Here is a 14088-nt window from a genome sequence, read left to right on the forward strand (position 1 = left end):
AAAAATCCTTTTAGTAGACATACCACAGCAAAAAGACCCCGTTAATGTCAACACACGATGCAGAAAATGAACTTACGGAATACAGTCAAAGAGGCTGTAGCAGAGCATTGCCCGTGGTAATTTTTAGCCTTAACTGTGTATTTTCCAGTGTCACTCACTGCAGCATTCCGAATCTCAAGAGAATAAGTGTTTTTAGAGCGAGTCACTCTCATATGTGATGAAACAGCAATCTGTGGAGGATAAAATTGTTTCATTAAGATCAGTTCAGTGAAGAATTCTAAGTTTTCAAGTGAACATAAAAAACTAATACTTACAGGTTGATTATTCCTAAGCCATTCAATTTCGGGAGAAGGATCGCCAGAAACTTCACAGGTGAACAACACGTCTTGTCCTTCATTGACATTTTGAGACTTCGGCTGCATGATAAATGCTGGTTCGTTTGAGCGCTCTTTGGACAAGGTAAGCACGTACTGGCATTTCATAACACCTTCGTCAGTTTTACCTTCGCAGGTGAGTATACCTTCATCTTTATTACTAGCCTTCTTGATAGTTAGTGTGTGATCACTTCCAGAAATGCCGTATCTGTAATCATCTGAATTTCTTAGCTCCATTCCATTTAGCACCCATTTTACCTCAGAGGCACCAGGAAAGTTGGCTTTCAAAGTCACTTTCTGCCCTTCAGACACGGTCATTTGAGTCGAAGAAGCTCTAACTTCTGCTTTCAATTGTTTGACATCTTCAGTAACAATTGACTTTTTAATGACTTCTTCAATTGCTGCTTTTTCTTCAGCTGCCACTGATGATTTCTTGTGGGTAGAAACAGTAAGTACATCATCTCCTTTCTCAGCTGATTTATGAGTTTCAGAGACACTTCGTACCTGGGAATGGATATTTTTAAATACTTGGCCGGTAAACTGGAAGCTAGTTTTTGAAATACCTCCTTCTCCCATAATTTCACAAGTATATTCTCCTTTGTCAGATTCTGTGAGGTCATGGATTTTGAGCTCGTATGTGCCATCTGCTGCATAATGGAACTTGAAATGACGGTCTTCTTTCAGTTTTTTGCCGTCTTTATACCAAGCCACTTCCCTGACGCTTAAAGCACTACTTTCAACTGCACAGGATAACTTCACCTTATCTCCAAGGGTTTCTGCTTTCAGTAGCTCTTTTATCTTTGGAGGAGACGCAGTTGGTAATTTCTCCACTGGTGCTGTTTTGTCTCCAGGTGGTGACTTGGCTTTTGGGTGGGCACTGATGGGTTCGGGAGATTTCACTCGTTTAGGAGACTTAACTGGCTCTGGAGACTTTACACGAGGCTCAGGAGATTTGACTCTCGGAGGTGACGTAATTGCTTTTTCAGGGATTCTTTTTCTTTGAACGGTCAAAGTGAAGTGCGCTTCCTGTCTTCCTTCAGAGTTTTCCACCACAACAGTGTAACTTCCTTCATCTGAAATCTGGACCAAAGAAATTTCAAAAGTAGATTTGTACTGTGTCCGTGTTATTTGGAAGCGCCTGGAAGAAACAATAGGTTGACCCGCACGGACCCATGTTATTGTTGGTGCTGGTTCACCATCAACGTCACATGAAAATCTTGCAGTCTCGCCTTCGGAAACTGTGATTGACCGCGGTTTTGTAAGGATTGTTGCTGGCAGAGTGCTCTTAAATGCCTTACGTACTGTCCTTTCTTCCAGTGATTTCTCTTCTGAGGCAGTGATTTTTTCTTCAGAAGAAGCGTGGTGTTCATATGATAGAAGTGACTCTCTTGTTGCTGACACTTCTGATTTGACCTCTCTTACTGAGGAACTTGCTTCTGTAGCAGATGCTTTCTTAAATGATGAGACTGCATATGCCTCTGTTCTTGTCAGGTCAGGTAAAATTGACCTTGGTACTTCTTCATCTCTCCGCTGGGAAGAGTATGTAGTGTAATCTCCTCCAGTAACATCTAAGGTTGCATAATCAGAACATTCTCCTTTGTAGTTTGTGCATACAGCCCTGTATGTTCCACTGTCATCAATATGGCAGTCGAGAATTTCCAGTGTTAATACCCCGCTGGTATTCGAGAAGTGTATCTTACTGCTCTCCTGGAGCTCAATACCATTGTGGTACCACTTCACATCAGCCGTTGGCTTTGACTGGACATTCAGAATAAACCTGGTGTTGTGGCCACATGGCACACGGTGTGAGCGCATTCTCAGGGTGATGCGAGGAGCATGGTCAAGGGTGAAAGGCTGTTGAGTTAGGACTTCGTATTTCCTTTCCATAGTTTTCTGTGTTTTCAAAGCAGATTTCATGGACTCATATCGAGAAAAGATGTCAAATCTTGCCATCCTTTCAAACCGAGAGAGTGATCTTTCAGTAGAAACCGGGCTAGGTGAACGTGGTCGAGTTCTCTCTGGTGTTGGGGATCTTCTTTCACTTTCCTCGGGAGGTCGTGAACGGGGTCTAATTAATTCAGATACAGGGCGCATCAACTCAATGTAAGTTGGAGAAAGGGATCTTCTTCTCCTTAGTAATCTGGAAGGAGGTGAAAATTCCCTGTGAACATGTTGCACCATTTCTATTTCTTCTTCTTCTTCTGATGTGATCTCAGTTATTTCTCTTTCCCTCCTTCTCCTAAGTCTGCTCTTTTCCTCTTCTGCCATATATTCCAGCTCACTCTTGTACTCAGAGAGTTTTTGAGTAGCGCCAACAGGACGGAGCAATTCTTCATCCTCTCTTTCAGCCATTATTCTTTGCTTTTGTTTGGGGGGTCTGTAGGCAGCTCTGTCATAGCGCTGACGTAGCTCTGCATAGCTTGCGCTTGTGTCAGCTTTAGTTGGGATATGGTAGCTGGAATACCTCAGCTCTCTCTTTCTTTCTTCCTCTGACTGGACCTGTGTTCCTGCAGTCGAGTACCGAAGCGCAGACAGCTCAAAGCGTGGAGGGCTTCTACTTGGTGGGGAAGCAGAAAAGCCTAGCTCGAGCTCTTCTTCGAGGCGCAGTCTTTCCTCTTCAGTTCTCTTCATGGCTAAATAGTCCTCAATAGGCAGGAGTAATTCCTCATCAGATAAATCACCAAGTGACCGCCTCCTTGGTCTGTAGTAAAATTCGTAATCTGGAGACGGTGCACGCCGACGTGCTGGTCTCACAGTTTCAAGATCATCTTGTGTTAGCTTTGGTATGCGCCATTTAGGCTTATACTGATCAGAAATGCGTGGCAGTGGCATCACGTAGAACTGCTCCCACCTGGAAAGACGTATGCGTTTCTGGCGTTTCTGAACAGTTCTCTCAAGTTTTCCTGGCATTTCATACTGGTCTCGCAGCCTCTTGTACCATTTCATATCTGACAGAGGCACAAAGTGTTTAATGGTCTGATCTTCCTCAAGAGTAGTGCTCACATGTTTGCGAGGCTCTGGAATCTCATACGGCATACGAAGTTTTCTTTCTTCCTTCTTTTCTTCTTTCTTGATTTCATATTCACCTTTGACAGTCTTAGTGCTGACAGCTGGTTTGTATAAGATAGCAGCTTCTCTGAGAGCCTCTTGTGCAGTTTGTGTCAATGGAACAGCTTCAACCCCAGAAAGGATCTCTGCCATTCTTAAGGTCTTGTCAATTTGCCTTTGTACATGCTTCTCCCGCTCTTCTTCAGTCTTGTACTCACGCTTGACATATTTCAGGCGTTCGACTTTTAGATAAGCCTGGCAGCTTGTAGATCCAGCGCTGTTTGTAGCAGTAACTCTGTAATAACCGCTGTCTTCTGGTAAAGTATCTCTGATATGCAAAGCATAGTAATCTAAACCTTCATGAATTATATCAAAGTTAGGACCAAAGGATAGAGGTTGACCATCTTTCTCCCATGTCAGTGTCGGCTTTGGTATACCAGATACCCTGATCTCAAAACTGACATTTTGGCCTTCTTGGCATTCAGCATTGGCCAGCAGCCTTTTAAACATTGGCCTCAGTGTAGTATCTGCTGGAGGTGGATGTGGAATCACAGTCAGCTTAGCTTTGCAGCTGTCTTCCCCATATTTATTGCGTGCTATAATACTGTATTCAGCATCGTCCTCTTCAGTGACTTTATTGATGATGAGTTGGTAAAGACCTTTGTCTGATTCAAAAGTATACTTATCGTCATCACCAGGTTTGATTCTCTGGCCCGATTTGAACCACGTCAATCGAGGTTCTGGGTGGACTGTTATAGTTACACCAAACCTGACATTTTCTCCAACATATGCAGTGCGATTATACAAAGGCAAAGTAAATTCTGGTGGACGCTCTAAGAGTCTCATTGCATCAACCCGACGTTTCACTTTCCTAACAGCTCTACATCTGTAGTGCTCAGACATTTCTCTCACACCTTTAACAAAAAGTTCTGCATAAGAGCTGTCTTCACCGTAGTCGTTTACAACCTTGCATCTGTAGGTTCCATCGTCTGATTTAGAAACATCTTTGACATACATTGTTGCCACACCTTCTTCATAATTGATTTCATATTTCTCATTGTTTTCTAGTTGCCTCATACCGAAGTACCAGGTGACCTGTGTGGACTGATCATAGTTTTCAATCTTACACACGTATTTGGCATGCCCTCCTTCTTCTGCAGCAGCATGGTTTATCTGCCCAGCAATGGGACCAATGTCTATTGGAGCAACTTTAACTTTGGCCACTGTTACACCTTTCTGAGATCTAATTGCACCTCCACAGGAAATACGGGCTACTGACACAACTGTGTTCCACTCCTTCTTTACTAGAGTGTGGTAGTAACGCCTGTGTCTTAAGGTCTTGATGGTTTTAGTGCTGGTCTTCTCTGTTTTCTGTTTAAGCCACGTGTGATTAAGTGCTTCAGCAGCTGTCATTCGAGCTTTTCTTTCCTTTACTAACAGGCGATCGATGAAGTCCATAGCCTCAATGCTTATGTCTTTGAATGCTTCATCATCAAAATTGTATTCAGCATTTAGAATATTTTCAATAACTTGTTGATTTGTTTCAGCAATGAAAGGATTAATGCCGCTGAGAAGTATGTAGGTTAGAGCACCAACTGACCACATGTCAGTTGCTGTGCTGACCAGATCATGGTGATGTACTTCAGGTGCATAATATTCAGGTGAAGTGAACTGGAGTCTAAAGCTGTCTCCAGGCTTCAGTTGTCTGGCTTGACCAAATTCGACAATTTTAACTACAGAGCTCCTTCTTGTGAAATAAATAATATTGTCTGGTTTGATATCAAAATGTCCAATGCTGTGGCAATGTAAGAATTCTAGTGCATCACAGACCTGGCGTACATAACTTACTATTTCTCTTTCATTCAGTTCAAATGAAGCTGTGCTGATTCTTTCAAAGATATCGACTCCCGAAATGAATTCAAAGATCATGACCAATTCTTCAAGGCTCTCAAACGATTCGTGAAGATACAGGATATTTCGGTGCCTAGCAATGTTTAGAATAGAAATTTCTTTCTTTACCAAAACTTGGTCAGCACCTTTTACTTTGACAAACTTAGCCAGGTAAGTCTTCTTTGAAACTGCCTCAACACAGCGGTGTGCAATGCCAAACTGCCCACGTCCAAGCTCTTCTGCAATCATGTATTTGTCGTACAGTTCCTTCGTAGAATAGTGAGCAGCTTTAGCTGTGGTGACTTCTCTGGTTTCATCAACCTCTTCATCATAGTTCATTACTCTAGTCTTATCTTCCTTTGTTATAATTGGATCAGTAGGTTCAGAAGGCTGGCTTTGGCCAAACTTGTTTTCTGCAATTACACGGAACTGATAGGTGGTCTTGCCAAATAGGTTCACTACTGTGTATCGTGTCTCACGAGCTTGTGCAACACGAATCCATCGCTCTGCTGTTGTAGCACGTTTCTCAATAATGTAGTTTACGATCCTGCTCCCACCATCAGTGGCTGGTTCAATCCAGGTTAAGTTGACTGAATCCCTCGAAATGTCTGTTACTTTCAAACCTCTTGGTGGATCAGGCACATCAGCCACATCTAATTCAACTGTTTTTTGATCAATTCCAAATCTGTTTTTGGCACAAACAATGTAAAAACCTGCATCTTTTCTGTCAACACCATTTGGGAAAACAAGAGATGTGAATGATCTTGTAACAATGACTTGGTAATGTCCATTAGTATCAATGAGATCCTGTCCCTTCTGCCATGTGATCACAGGGGGAGGCTTGCCACTGAATGGGATCTTGATGCTCACTACTTCCCCTCGGAGGGCATGAACGGCTCCCATACCTTCCAGGTTTTTGGGCAAGTGAATCTTTGCAGGAACTGGAACAAAAAGAGGAAGGAAAAAACAACACATGAGCAAAAACACCTGAGAAGAGCACCAACAATCTGACTGCTCAAAATTTAACAAGAATCTGTCTTGGGAATTGAGACCCTTCATTTACCTTCAACATCCAAAGAGGCAGTGCCAGACACTGATCCTCCTTGATTGGTAGCTCTAACTTGATATACTGTGGCATCATCATCTGTTACATTTGTAATGATTAGCTGGTGGTATCCACCCTTGAATTCCTGTATTTTGATCTTTTCACCATCCGGCATGATTTCTTTGCCCTGCCTGTACCATTTGACGACTGGTTTAGGATGACCAGTGACTTTGCAGACAAATGTGGCGTTAGCTTGAAATTTCACATTCAGGTTTCTTAGTTCTTCCTTGAAATGCGGAGCTTGAATTGGTACATCAGATTTTGGAATGACTGGTTGTGATACCTCACTCCACTCGCTTTCACCACCTAGATTTTCACATTTTACACGGAACTCGTATTCAAGGCCTTCAATAAGGTCTTTCACAGAGAATACAGTTTCACGAATTTCATCTGTTGTTACAGAAATCCACTTGTTTTGTTTCTTCTCACGCTTCTCAAGATAGTATGTTCTGATCTTTGCACCTCCATCACTTGCAGGTGGCTTCCATGAGACAACACAAGAATCTTTTGTGATAGCACTTGCAACTGGCTGACCAGGTTGTCCCGGTTTTTCTGTAAAGAAGAAAGAGATTCAAACATTGAAGTGAAGTGAACTTGCCCTAGTAATTACACAGGCATACTGAACTGGATATTTTGGTGTTCACTTACCAAATGGAGGCTTCATAATGACAACTGATGAGACTTCCAGTGCTTCACTAATTCCATATGTATTCTGAGCAGAAACACGGAAATAATAGCCTACGTTTTCAGTTAGATTAACAATTCTACAAGTTGTGCCTGAAATGCTTGAAGATACAAGTTCCCATTCTGCTCCTTCCTTGGCTTCACGTTTCTCTATGACGTAATTTGTTATCATAGCACCTCCATCGTCCTCTGGTGGTTTCCAGCTAATCACCACAGAGTTCTTTAGTACAGATTCTATAACGATCGGCCCTTCTGGTTTATCTGGCTTATCTGTAAAACAGAAAGCAGCATCTTTTTAGTTCTTCTTTTGCTACTCAGTATTTTAGAAAATATTCCACAAATACACCGAAAACAGAATTCTTTACCTTGTATTTCCACATTAAGTACGGTGTCAACTGTTCCAAACGTGTTACTGAGTTGCACTTTGTACTTCCCAGCATGAGTTTTGTGCTGGACGTTCTTAATTGCAAGATGAGTATACTGCTCTGTGTTCTCAATAGTAACTGATTCGGATCCTCTCAGAGGTTTGTTGCTATGGAACCAAGTTATTGCTGGTACTGGTCGGCCAATATACACAACGTGAAGGCGGAGAGTGCCACCAGCACCAGCATAGTATTTCTCTTTCAATGGGAAGCCAGGATGGAACTGAGGAGGAGCCTGCAACAATAGCTTGCCACTAGTTTCAATTTCTCCGACATCGTTGGTAGCCATACAAGTGTAGAGACCTTCGTCCTCTTGTTCATCTGTTAATACTGTCAGTGTATGGTTGCGTCCATCAGATGACATTTTGTATTTTCGGCTCTGCACCAATTCTTTGCCAAAGCGGTACCATTTAATATCAGGAAGAGGTCTCCCAACAATCTGGCATGTCAGCTGAGCTGCTTCACCCAGTTTAGTTGTAACATCCTGCATTTCTTTTCTTATGGCAGGTGCTTCTCCAGCTAAAAGAAAGAAAAAATAAAAAGGATGACAATTAACATGAAATGTTCCTCTATTCTTATTTACTGAAATTTAACCTTCATTTACACTTGTGCCTCTTACATTTGAACAACTGGACTGTGCCTTAGGACAGTCCTGTTGGCAAATAATTTGTAAAGCACAGTCAGTGTATCACTGTGGTTTATGACACATGACATCACAGCAGTATTGCAGCAAATATGACAGTGTATTTTTTGCTTACATGTTAATTTAGTTTTCACTGCCATAGCAGTCCTTCGAGGTCTGCTGAGGCCAGTCTGATTTTCTGCAAAAACACGGAATTCATATTCTGTGGCCTCCAATAAACCTCCTACTGTAAACTGTCTGTCCTTGATGAGTTCTTTATTGCATTTTTTCCAGGTGCTTTCTCCAGACTGTCGATATTCAACCCAGTATCCAAGGATCTCTTTGCCACCATCACTTTCAGGTCGTTCCCATTCCATTGTAATGCTGTCCTTCGATATTGAAGTGATCTCAATTTCTCCAGGTTGGCTTGGTTTGTCTGAAAATTGCAAAATATACAGAAATAAAATTCCTTTCTGAATGTTACTAAATTGTTCTTCACAAGATCTATTAATGCAAACTTTTCTTACCAAATGGATCCTTGCATACAACTGGTTCAGAAGCAGGACTTGCTTCACTTTCACCAATTTCATTTTGAGCAACAACACGGAACTGATATTCAGCATCTGGAACAAGTCCCGTGACTGTGTACATTGTAGTAGTGATCTGCGTTTTGTTATGCCGGACCCATTTTTCTGTAGATGTCTCCTTACGTTCAATGTAGTACCCAGTTACACGAGAACCACCATCATCTTTAGGTCTGGACCAGGACAAGTTAACTGAACTCTTTGTGACATCAAGCACTTCAGGTGGGTTGTTTGGAGGCTCCGGAGGATCTGATAATAATAAGATAATAATAAGAACATGATTAGTAGAAATAATAAAGCCATAGCATTCAACTGTTTGCACATACTATTGCACTTGTAGAAGCATAATGTAAGTAAGCAAGCAGTAGTCATTAAAAAAAGTTTTAAAAGATTTAAAATGGGGACTTACTCAGCGGTGTCTTTGGTACAGCTGGTTCTTCAGATTTGAGAGATTTGCTAATGCCAAAATGATTTTCCGCAGAAACACGGAAGTGATATTCCACATTTTCTTTTAGACCTTTCACCACCAAAGATGTCCCTTTTACTCTAGAATCAACAGTGTACCAGGCAGTCTTTGGTACTTCTCGTCTCTCAACAACATAACCTAGTATATCTGCACCACCATCATCTGTAGGAGGTCTCCAGCTTACTCTGACAGAACGAGCTTGTATATCATCATACTCAAGAGGCCCTTCTGGTGGATTTGGAATGCCAATCACTCTGACTTTAATATACACAGCTTTTTTGCCACACTTGTTTTCAAGTGCCAGATCGTAGGTGCCAGAATCTTCTCTTTCTGCATCTTTGATCACAAGTTCTGTGTGAGTTTCGGAGGTTGCAATCATGGCCCTTTTGCTGATGTCATGTCCTTCTTTGGTCCATTTGCATACCGGAATGGGCTTACCCTTAATGGGTATTGTAAGCCTGATAACTCCACCTTGTCTCACCATGAGACCTTCCTGGTATTTTTCATCAAGTTCAAAGTCAGGATATTCTGTAAAGAAAATTAACATCTCAGGCCACGTGTGTTTTACAGGTATACACTTTAGCTAAATATTTCTTTAGGATGGGTTTCAATAGGAGTTAAGATGTGAAGTGTCTTACCAAGCATTTCTGTAATTTTGACCGTTCCTGGCACTTCAGCAGGTTCTCCTGGCCCACCAGCATTACAGGCTAGCACGCGGAATCTGTACTCTGCGCCTTGTGGTAGATGTGTCAAAGTGTATTCACGAATCTTGGTGGGAGTGGTATTGCATTTGGTCCATTCAAATTGATCTACCTTCTGCATCTCAATCAAGTAGCCGGTGACTTTAGAGCCACCTTCATCTTCCGGTGGACTCCAAGCCAGAGAGACAGATGTTCTTGTAGTGTCAGTGACTCTTGGATTCTGAGGTTTCCCTGGAGGAGCTGGAAGAGAAGACCACATGAGGGCTCAGTAAGATCATCTTTATGAAGATTTAAAACACATAACAAATACTAACTTCCAGCATAAGATCTGTATGTAGTCACTATAGGATTTATATAGGGAAACTTGGAAGAAAAGATTTTCACTAATACTTTTTTCTTGGTTCCTTCCAGTCAGAATCTCCTCTGCTGTTCATAAACATATGCAGATAAATTTTCAAATTACTAAAAAGAGTGACTTTCCATTCCATTCTGCCATAATATGCTTAATCTATGTAGGAAATTACTTACCAATTGGATCCCTGGCAACAACAGACTTGGAAGGACGACTGGGTTTCCCAGCACCTCTTGCATTGATTGCTGTGATGCGGTGTTCATATTCTAATCCTTCAACCAACCCAGTGGAACGGTAACGAGTCATAGTGACTGGAACTTTGTTTGCACGAATCCATCTATCTGCTCTAACTTCTTTGCGTTCCACAATATAACCAGTAATCTGAGAGTCACCATCATCATCTGGAGGATGCCAAGTTAATGTCATACCATCTCGAGAGACATCAAACACTTCTGGAGTGCCAGGAGGGCCAGGGATACCTGTAAAAAGGAAACACAAACATAGTGAAGAAAGCATCAATAATTTTACACAGAGAAATATACAATGTACTATGAATGATAATGTAGTATCAACATTGTATCAAACTCTTTTAAATAAAAAAATATCAAAGTACTTTACAAACTAGGCCAATGAAATAATCCTGCTTTTGTAATGGGGTGTAAAGCAAATTTTCTGTAATAGTAGATAGATAGCTAACAGTAGATCTGACCACAAAAAGTCCGTGCTTGCTGTCCACATTCTCTGTGGTGCTTTTACAATACCTAAATAAGCCTATGGATAGTGTTTTTCCCCAGTAACATACAAAGGCTACAGTGTAGCACAGTGTATCCCATTATTTGGCAAAAGAAGGTGGTAACGTTTAGGAAAATCTTATCTGTGCGTGGCTACATAAGCCATGTAAACATGCATATTTTGTTCTTAAAGGTAGACTTACGAATTCTGCTCTTGCATTCTATAATCTCAGACTGCAGGTAAGATCCAATTCCAAAGCGGTTTGTAGCAGCCACACGGAACACGTATTCTGCACCTTCAACAAGCCTGGTGAACTTGTATGTTGTTCTGGTTACCGACTCTGAAACTGGCAGCCATCCAGGACGGTGAGCGTCACGCTGCTCTACCACATAGCCACTAAGTGTAGCTCCACCGTCCAGCTCAGGTGGCTCCCAGGAGATGGTTACATAATTTGAATCAATTTCATCAATTCGGATAGGTCCAACAGGTGGTCCAGGTTTGTCTATGAAAAATAAAATTAAAAGCCAAAAAATAATGTTGAGAAAAGAATCATATCGATGGGAGCAAAGTTCAGACAAATAAAGATCACGGATGATTACTTTCAGCAGTTCTTACCAAGGATTATAACTTTTATTGTATCAGTAACTGTTCCAGTTGTGTTCTTCAGTTCAAGTGTATACTCTCCAGTGTCATGAATGGTGGTCTCACGAACTGTCAGTTTAGCCATTTTGGCAGCAGTCTCCATTTTGATGCGTTCTGATTCTTTTAGTTTAGAACCAGCCAAGAACCAAGATGCAGCTGGAGGTGGCCGTCCTCCAATTGGAATAGCTAACTCGATGGGCTTGCCAGCAGGTACATGAATTGTCTTCTGAGGTATTCCGGCAAGGTCAATTGTCGGCAGAACTAAGAAAAGAAAGAAGTACATTGATTTTCTCAGAATATGTTTTATAAATATTCCATTCACTTGGTGTCAGTTTCACACTGTTATTTTTAGCAGTAGATACTTACCTTTTTGGTCCTGTACTGTTACTGCTGTGACAATCTCTCGTGCTTCTGAAACACCCTTCTGATTCTGTGCTCTGACCCTGAACAAGTACTGTTCGCCTTCATTGAGAGAGATAATCGTATGTTCATAGACAGTAGGCTTTACTGTCACTACCTTCAACCATCTTTCTGTTCCAGCTTTGCTGGCCTCAATAACATAGCCAGTCAATCTGCTGCCACCATCATGTGGTGGTTTCTCCCAAGCAAGAGTAACAGTTGATTTGGTGGTGTCGATCACTTCCAGTTTTTGTGGTGGCATAGGTACATCAGATACTAATACTGCGTCAGATGTTTCACAAGCTTCACCAATGCCATAAATATTTTCTGGCAGTACTCTGAAATAATACAAAGCTCCTTCCAGAAGTCCAGTAACTCTATAAAATGTCTTGCTGCATTTGGTAGTGACAGTCTTGTAAGCTCTCATGGAAGCTTCACGTTTCTCAATTATATAATTGCTGACAGGGGCTCCACCATCAATGGTTGGAATGTCCCAAGTAAGTGTTGCAGAATCTCTTGATACTTCCTTAATTCTCACTGCAGCTGGTGGACCGGGTGTATCTAAACCAAAAAGAAAATATTTTTTTTTCTTTGAGATCCCTTCCTCAGATTGAGTTCTGAATTAAAACAACAACAATAAATAATAACAATAACAGTAGGATTTCATTTATAAATGGGAATGTTTAGTCTGGAAAAGAGGAGGCTCACGGGAGACCTTATTGCTCTCTACCACTATGTGAAAGGAGGTAGATCATGGACTCTTGTTCCGGATAACAGCGGTAGAATAAGAGGCAGTGGCTTTAAGTTGAGCCGGGGAGGTTCAGGTTGGATATTAGAAAAATTTTCTTCTCAGAAGCAGCGGTAATGCATTGGAACAGGCTGCTCAGGGAGTGGTGGAATCACTGTCCCAGGAGATTCTCAAGAAAATAGTAGATGTGGCACTTAGGGACATGGGTTTAGAAGGCATGGTGGTGGGACTAGATGATTTCAGTGGTCTTTTCCCACCTTAATAATTCTACGACTGTAGCTCAGCTTTAGAACTTCATATTTTCCTCTATTTCTTTGACTTCTTCTCAAACAATTTCATGCTGTTTAAAACTACAAACTTCCTTTGGAAATGACTGAATTTCTTACTCCTCAGTAACATGCACCACAAGTAGTCTAATAACCATGTATAACTGTAGAAGTACTTACCATACACTTTCACAGAAATAGTTGCTGATTTTTTTCCTGATTGATTTTCAGCTTCAATTACATACTTTCCAGCATCGTACCGATTAACTTTATCCACAATAAGTAGAGTGTAGCTGTCTGTAGTATCAATAATACCTCGACTTACAAGGTCAATACCCTGCTTGCTCCATGTGATTACAGGAGCAGGTCTACCCGACACAGAGACCATCAGACGCAGGGAACCACCAGCTCTCACTGTTACTGTCTTCCTCAGGTCATCAGCAAGCTCAAGCTCAGGTTTTTCTGACAAAGAGTACAAGAAACATGAAATGAATTAATGTTTTAGTAGTTTTAAAAGAAAATAGAATTATTCTTTAAAATACACATTGAATTTTTCAAATTACCTATTCTTTCCACAGGTTCTATTTCTGCTGATGATTCACTAAATTCACTCATACCATTCACATTGGTAGCAGCAACTCTAAATTGGTATTTCTGGGTTGTTTTAAGACCAGTTACGGTGAACTCAGCATTCCTCAGAGTGGGAGTTGTATGTGGTCGGTACCACTGTTCAGTACCTTCTTCCTTCATCTCAAGAACGTAGCCTAAGATGTCAGCACCACCATCATATGTGGGCTTTGACCACGCTAAACTTATGCTGTGCATAGTAGTGTCCACAACTCTTGGAGCTGAAGGTGCTGCAGGAGTATCTTTGAAAAACAAGAAAATGTATTTCACGTTGGTTAAGGGAACATTTTACAGTTAAAAATAACTTATCAACAGTATAAACTGGGAAATGCATTTAAAATGAACTACAACTTCTTCTAAATTTTTTCAAATACTGTCTAGATCAGTGAGTTCCTATGTCTTTCTGAGTATCCTAGTTGAAGCATG

General features: G+C 41.3%; 1 protein-coding gene across 7 annotated transcripts in view; it reads right to left on the reverse strand.

The window, feature by feature from the left end:
* The window catches only part of TTN (titin), a 235824-nt gene that overhangs the window by 2469 nt on the left and 219267 nt on the right, over nucleotides 1-14088 (reverse strand). For all 7 annotated transcript variants that reach the window (XM_042874689.1, XM_042874688.1, XM_042874691.1 and 4 more), the window contains 15 exons: nucleotides 13599-13904; nucleotides 13216-13497; nucleotides 11989-12582; nucleotides 11596-11883; nucleotides 11183-11482; nucleotides 10425-10727; nucleotides 9834-10136; nucleotides 9139-9723; nucleotides 8673-8978; nucleotides 8282-8581; nucleotides 7467-8042; nucleotides 7066-7371; nucleotides 6376-6969; nucleotides 315-6253; nucleotides 77-230 (listed from right to left, as the gene is read on the reverse strand). In XM_042874689.1, coding sequence (XP_042730623.1) covers nucleotides 77-230; nucleotides 315-6253; nucleotides 6376-6969; nucleotides 7066-7371; nucleotides 7467-8042; nucleotides 8282-8581; nucleotides 8673-8978; nucleotides 9139-9723; nucleotides 9834-10136; nucleotides 10425-10727; nucleotides 11183-11482; nucleotides 11596-11883; nucleotides 11989-12582; nucleotides 13216-13497; nucleotides 13599-13904 — 11136 coding nt within the window. The remainder of the gene's footprint in view (nucleotides 1-76; nucleotides 231-314; nucleotides 6254-6375; nucleotides 6970-7065; nucleotides 7372-7466; nucleotides 8043-8281; nucleotides 8582-8672; nucleotides 8979-9138; nucleotides 9724-9833; nucleotides 10137-10424; nucleotides 10728-11182; nucleotides 11483-11595; nucleotides 11884-11988; nucleotides 12583-13215; nucleotides 13498-13598; nucleotides 13905-14088) is intronic.

Source organism: Lagopus leucura, unplaced genomic scaffold (genome assembly GCF_019238085.1).
Source record: "Lagopus leucura isolate 7727_CA_CO unplaced genomic scaffold, USGS_WTPT01 Super-Scaffold_100012, whole genome shotgun sequence".
Classification (NCBI taxonomy): domain Eukaryota; kingdom Metazoa; phylum Chordata; class Aves; order Galliformes; family Phasianidae; genus Lagopus; species Lagopus leucura.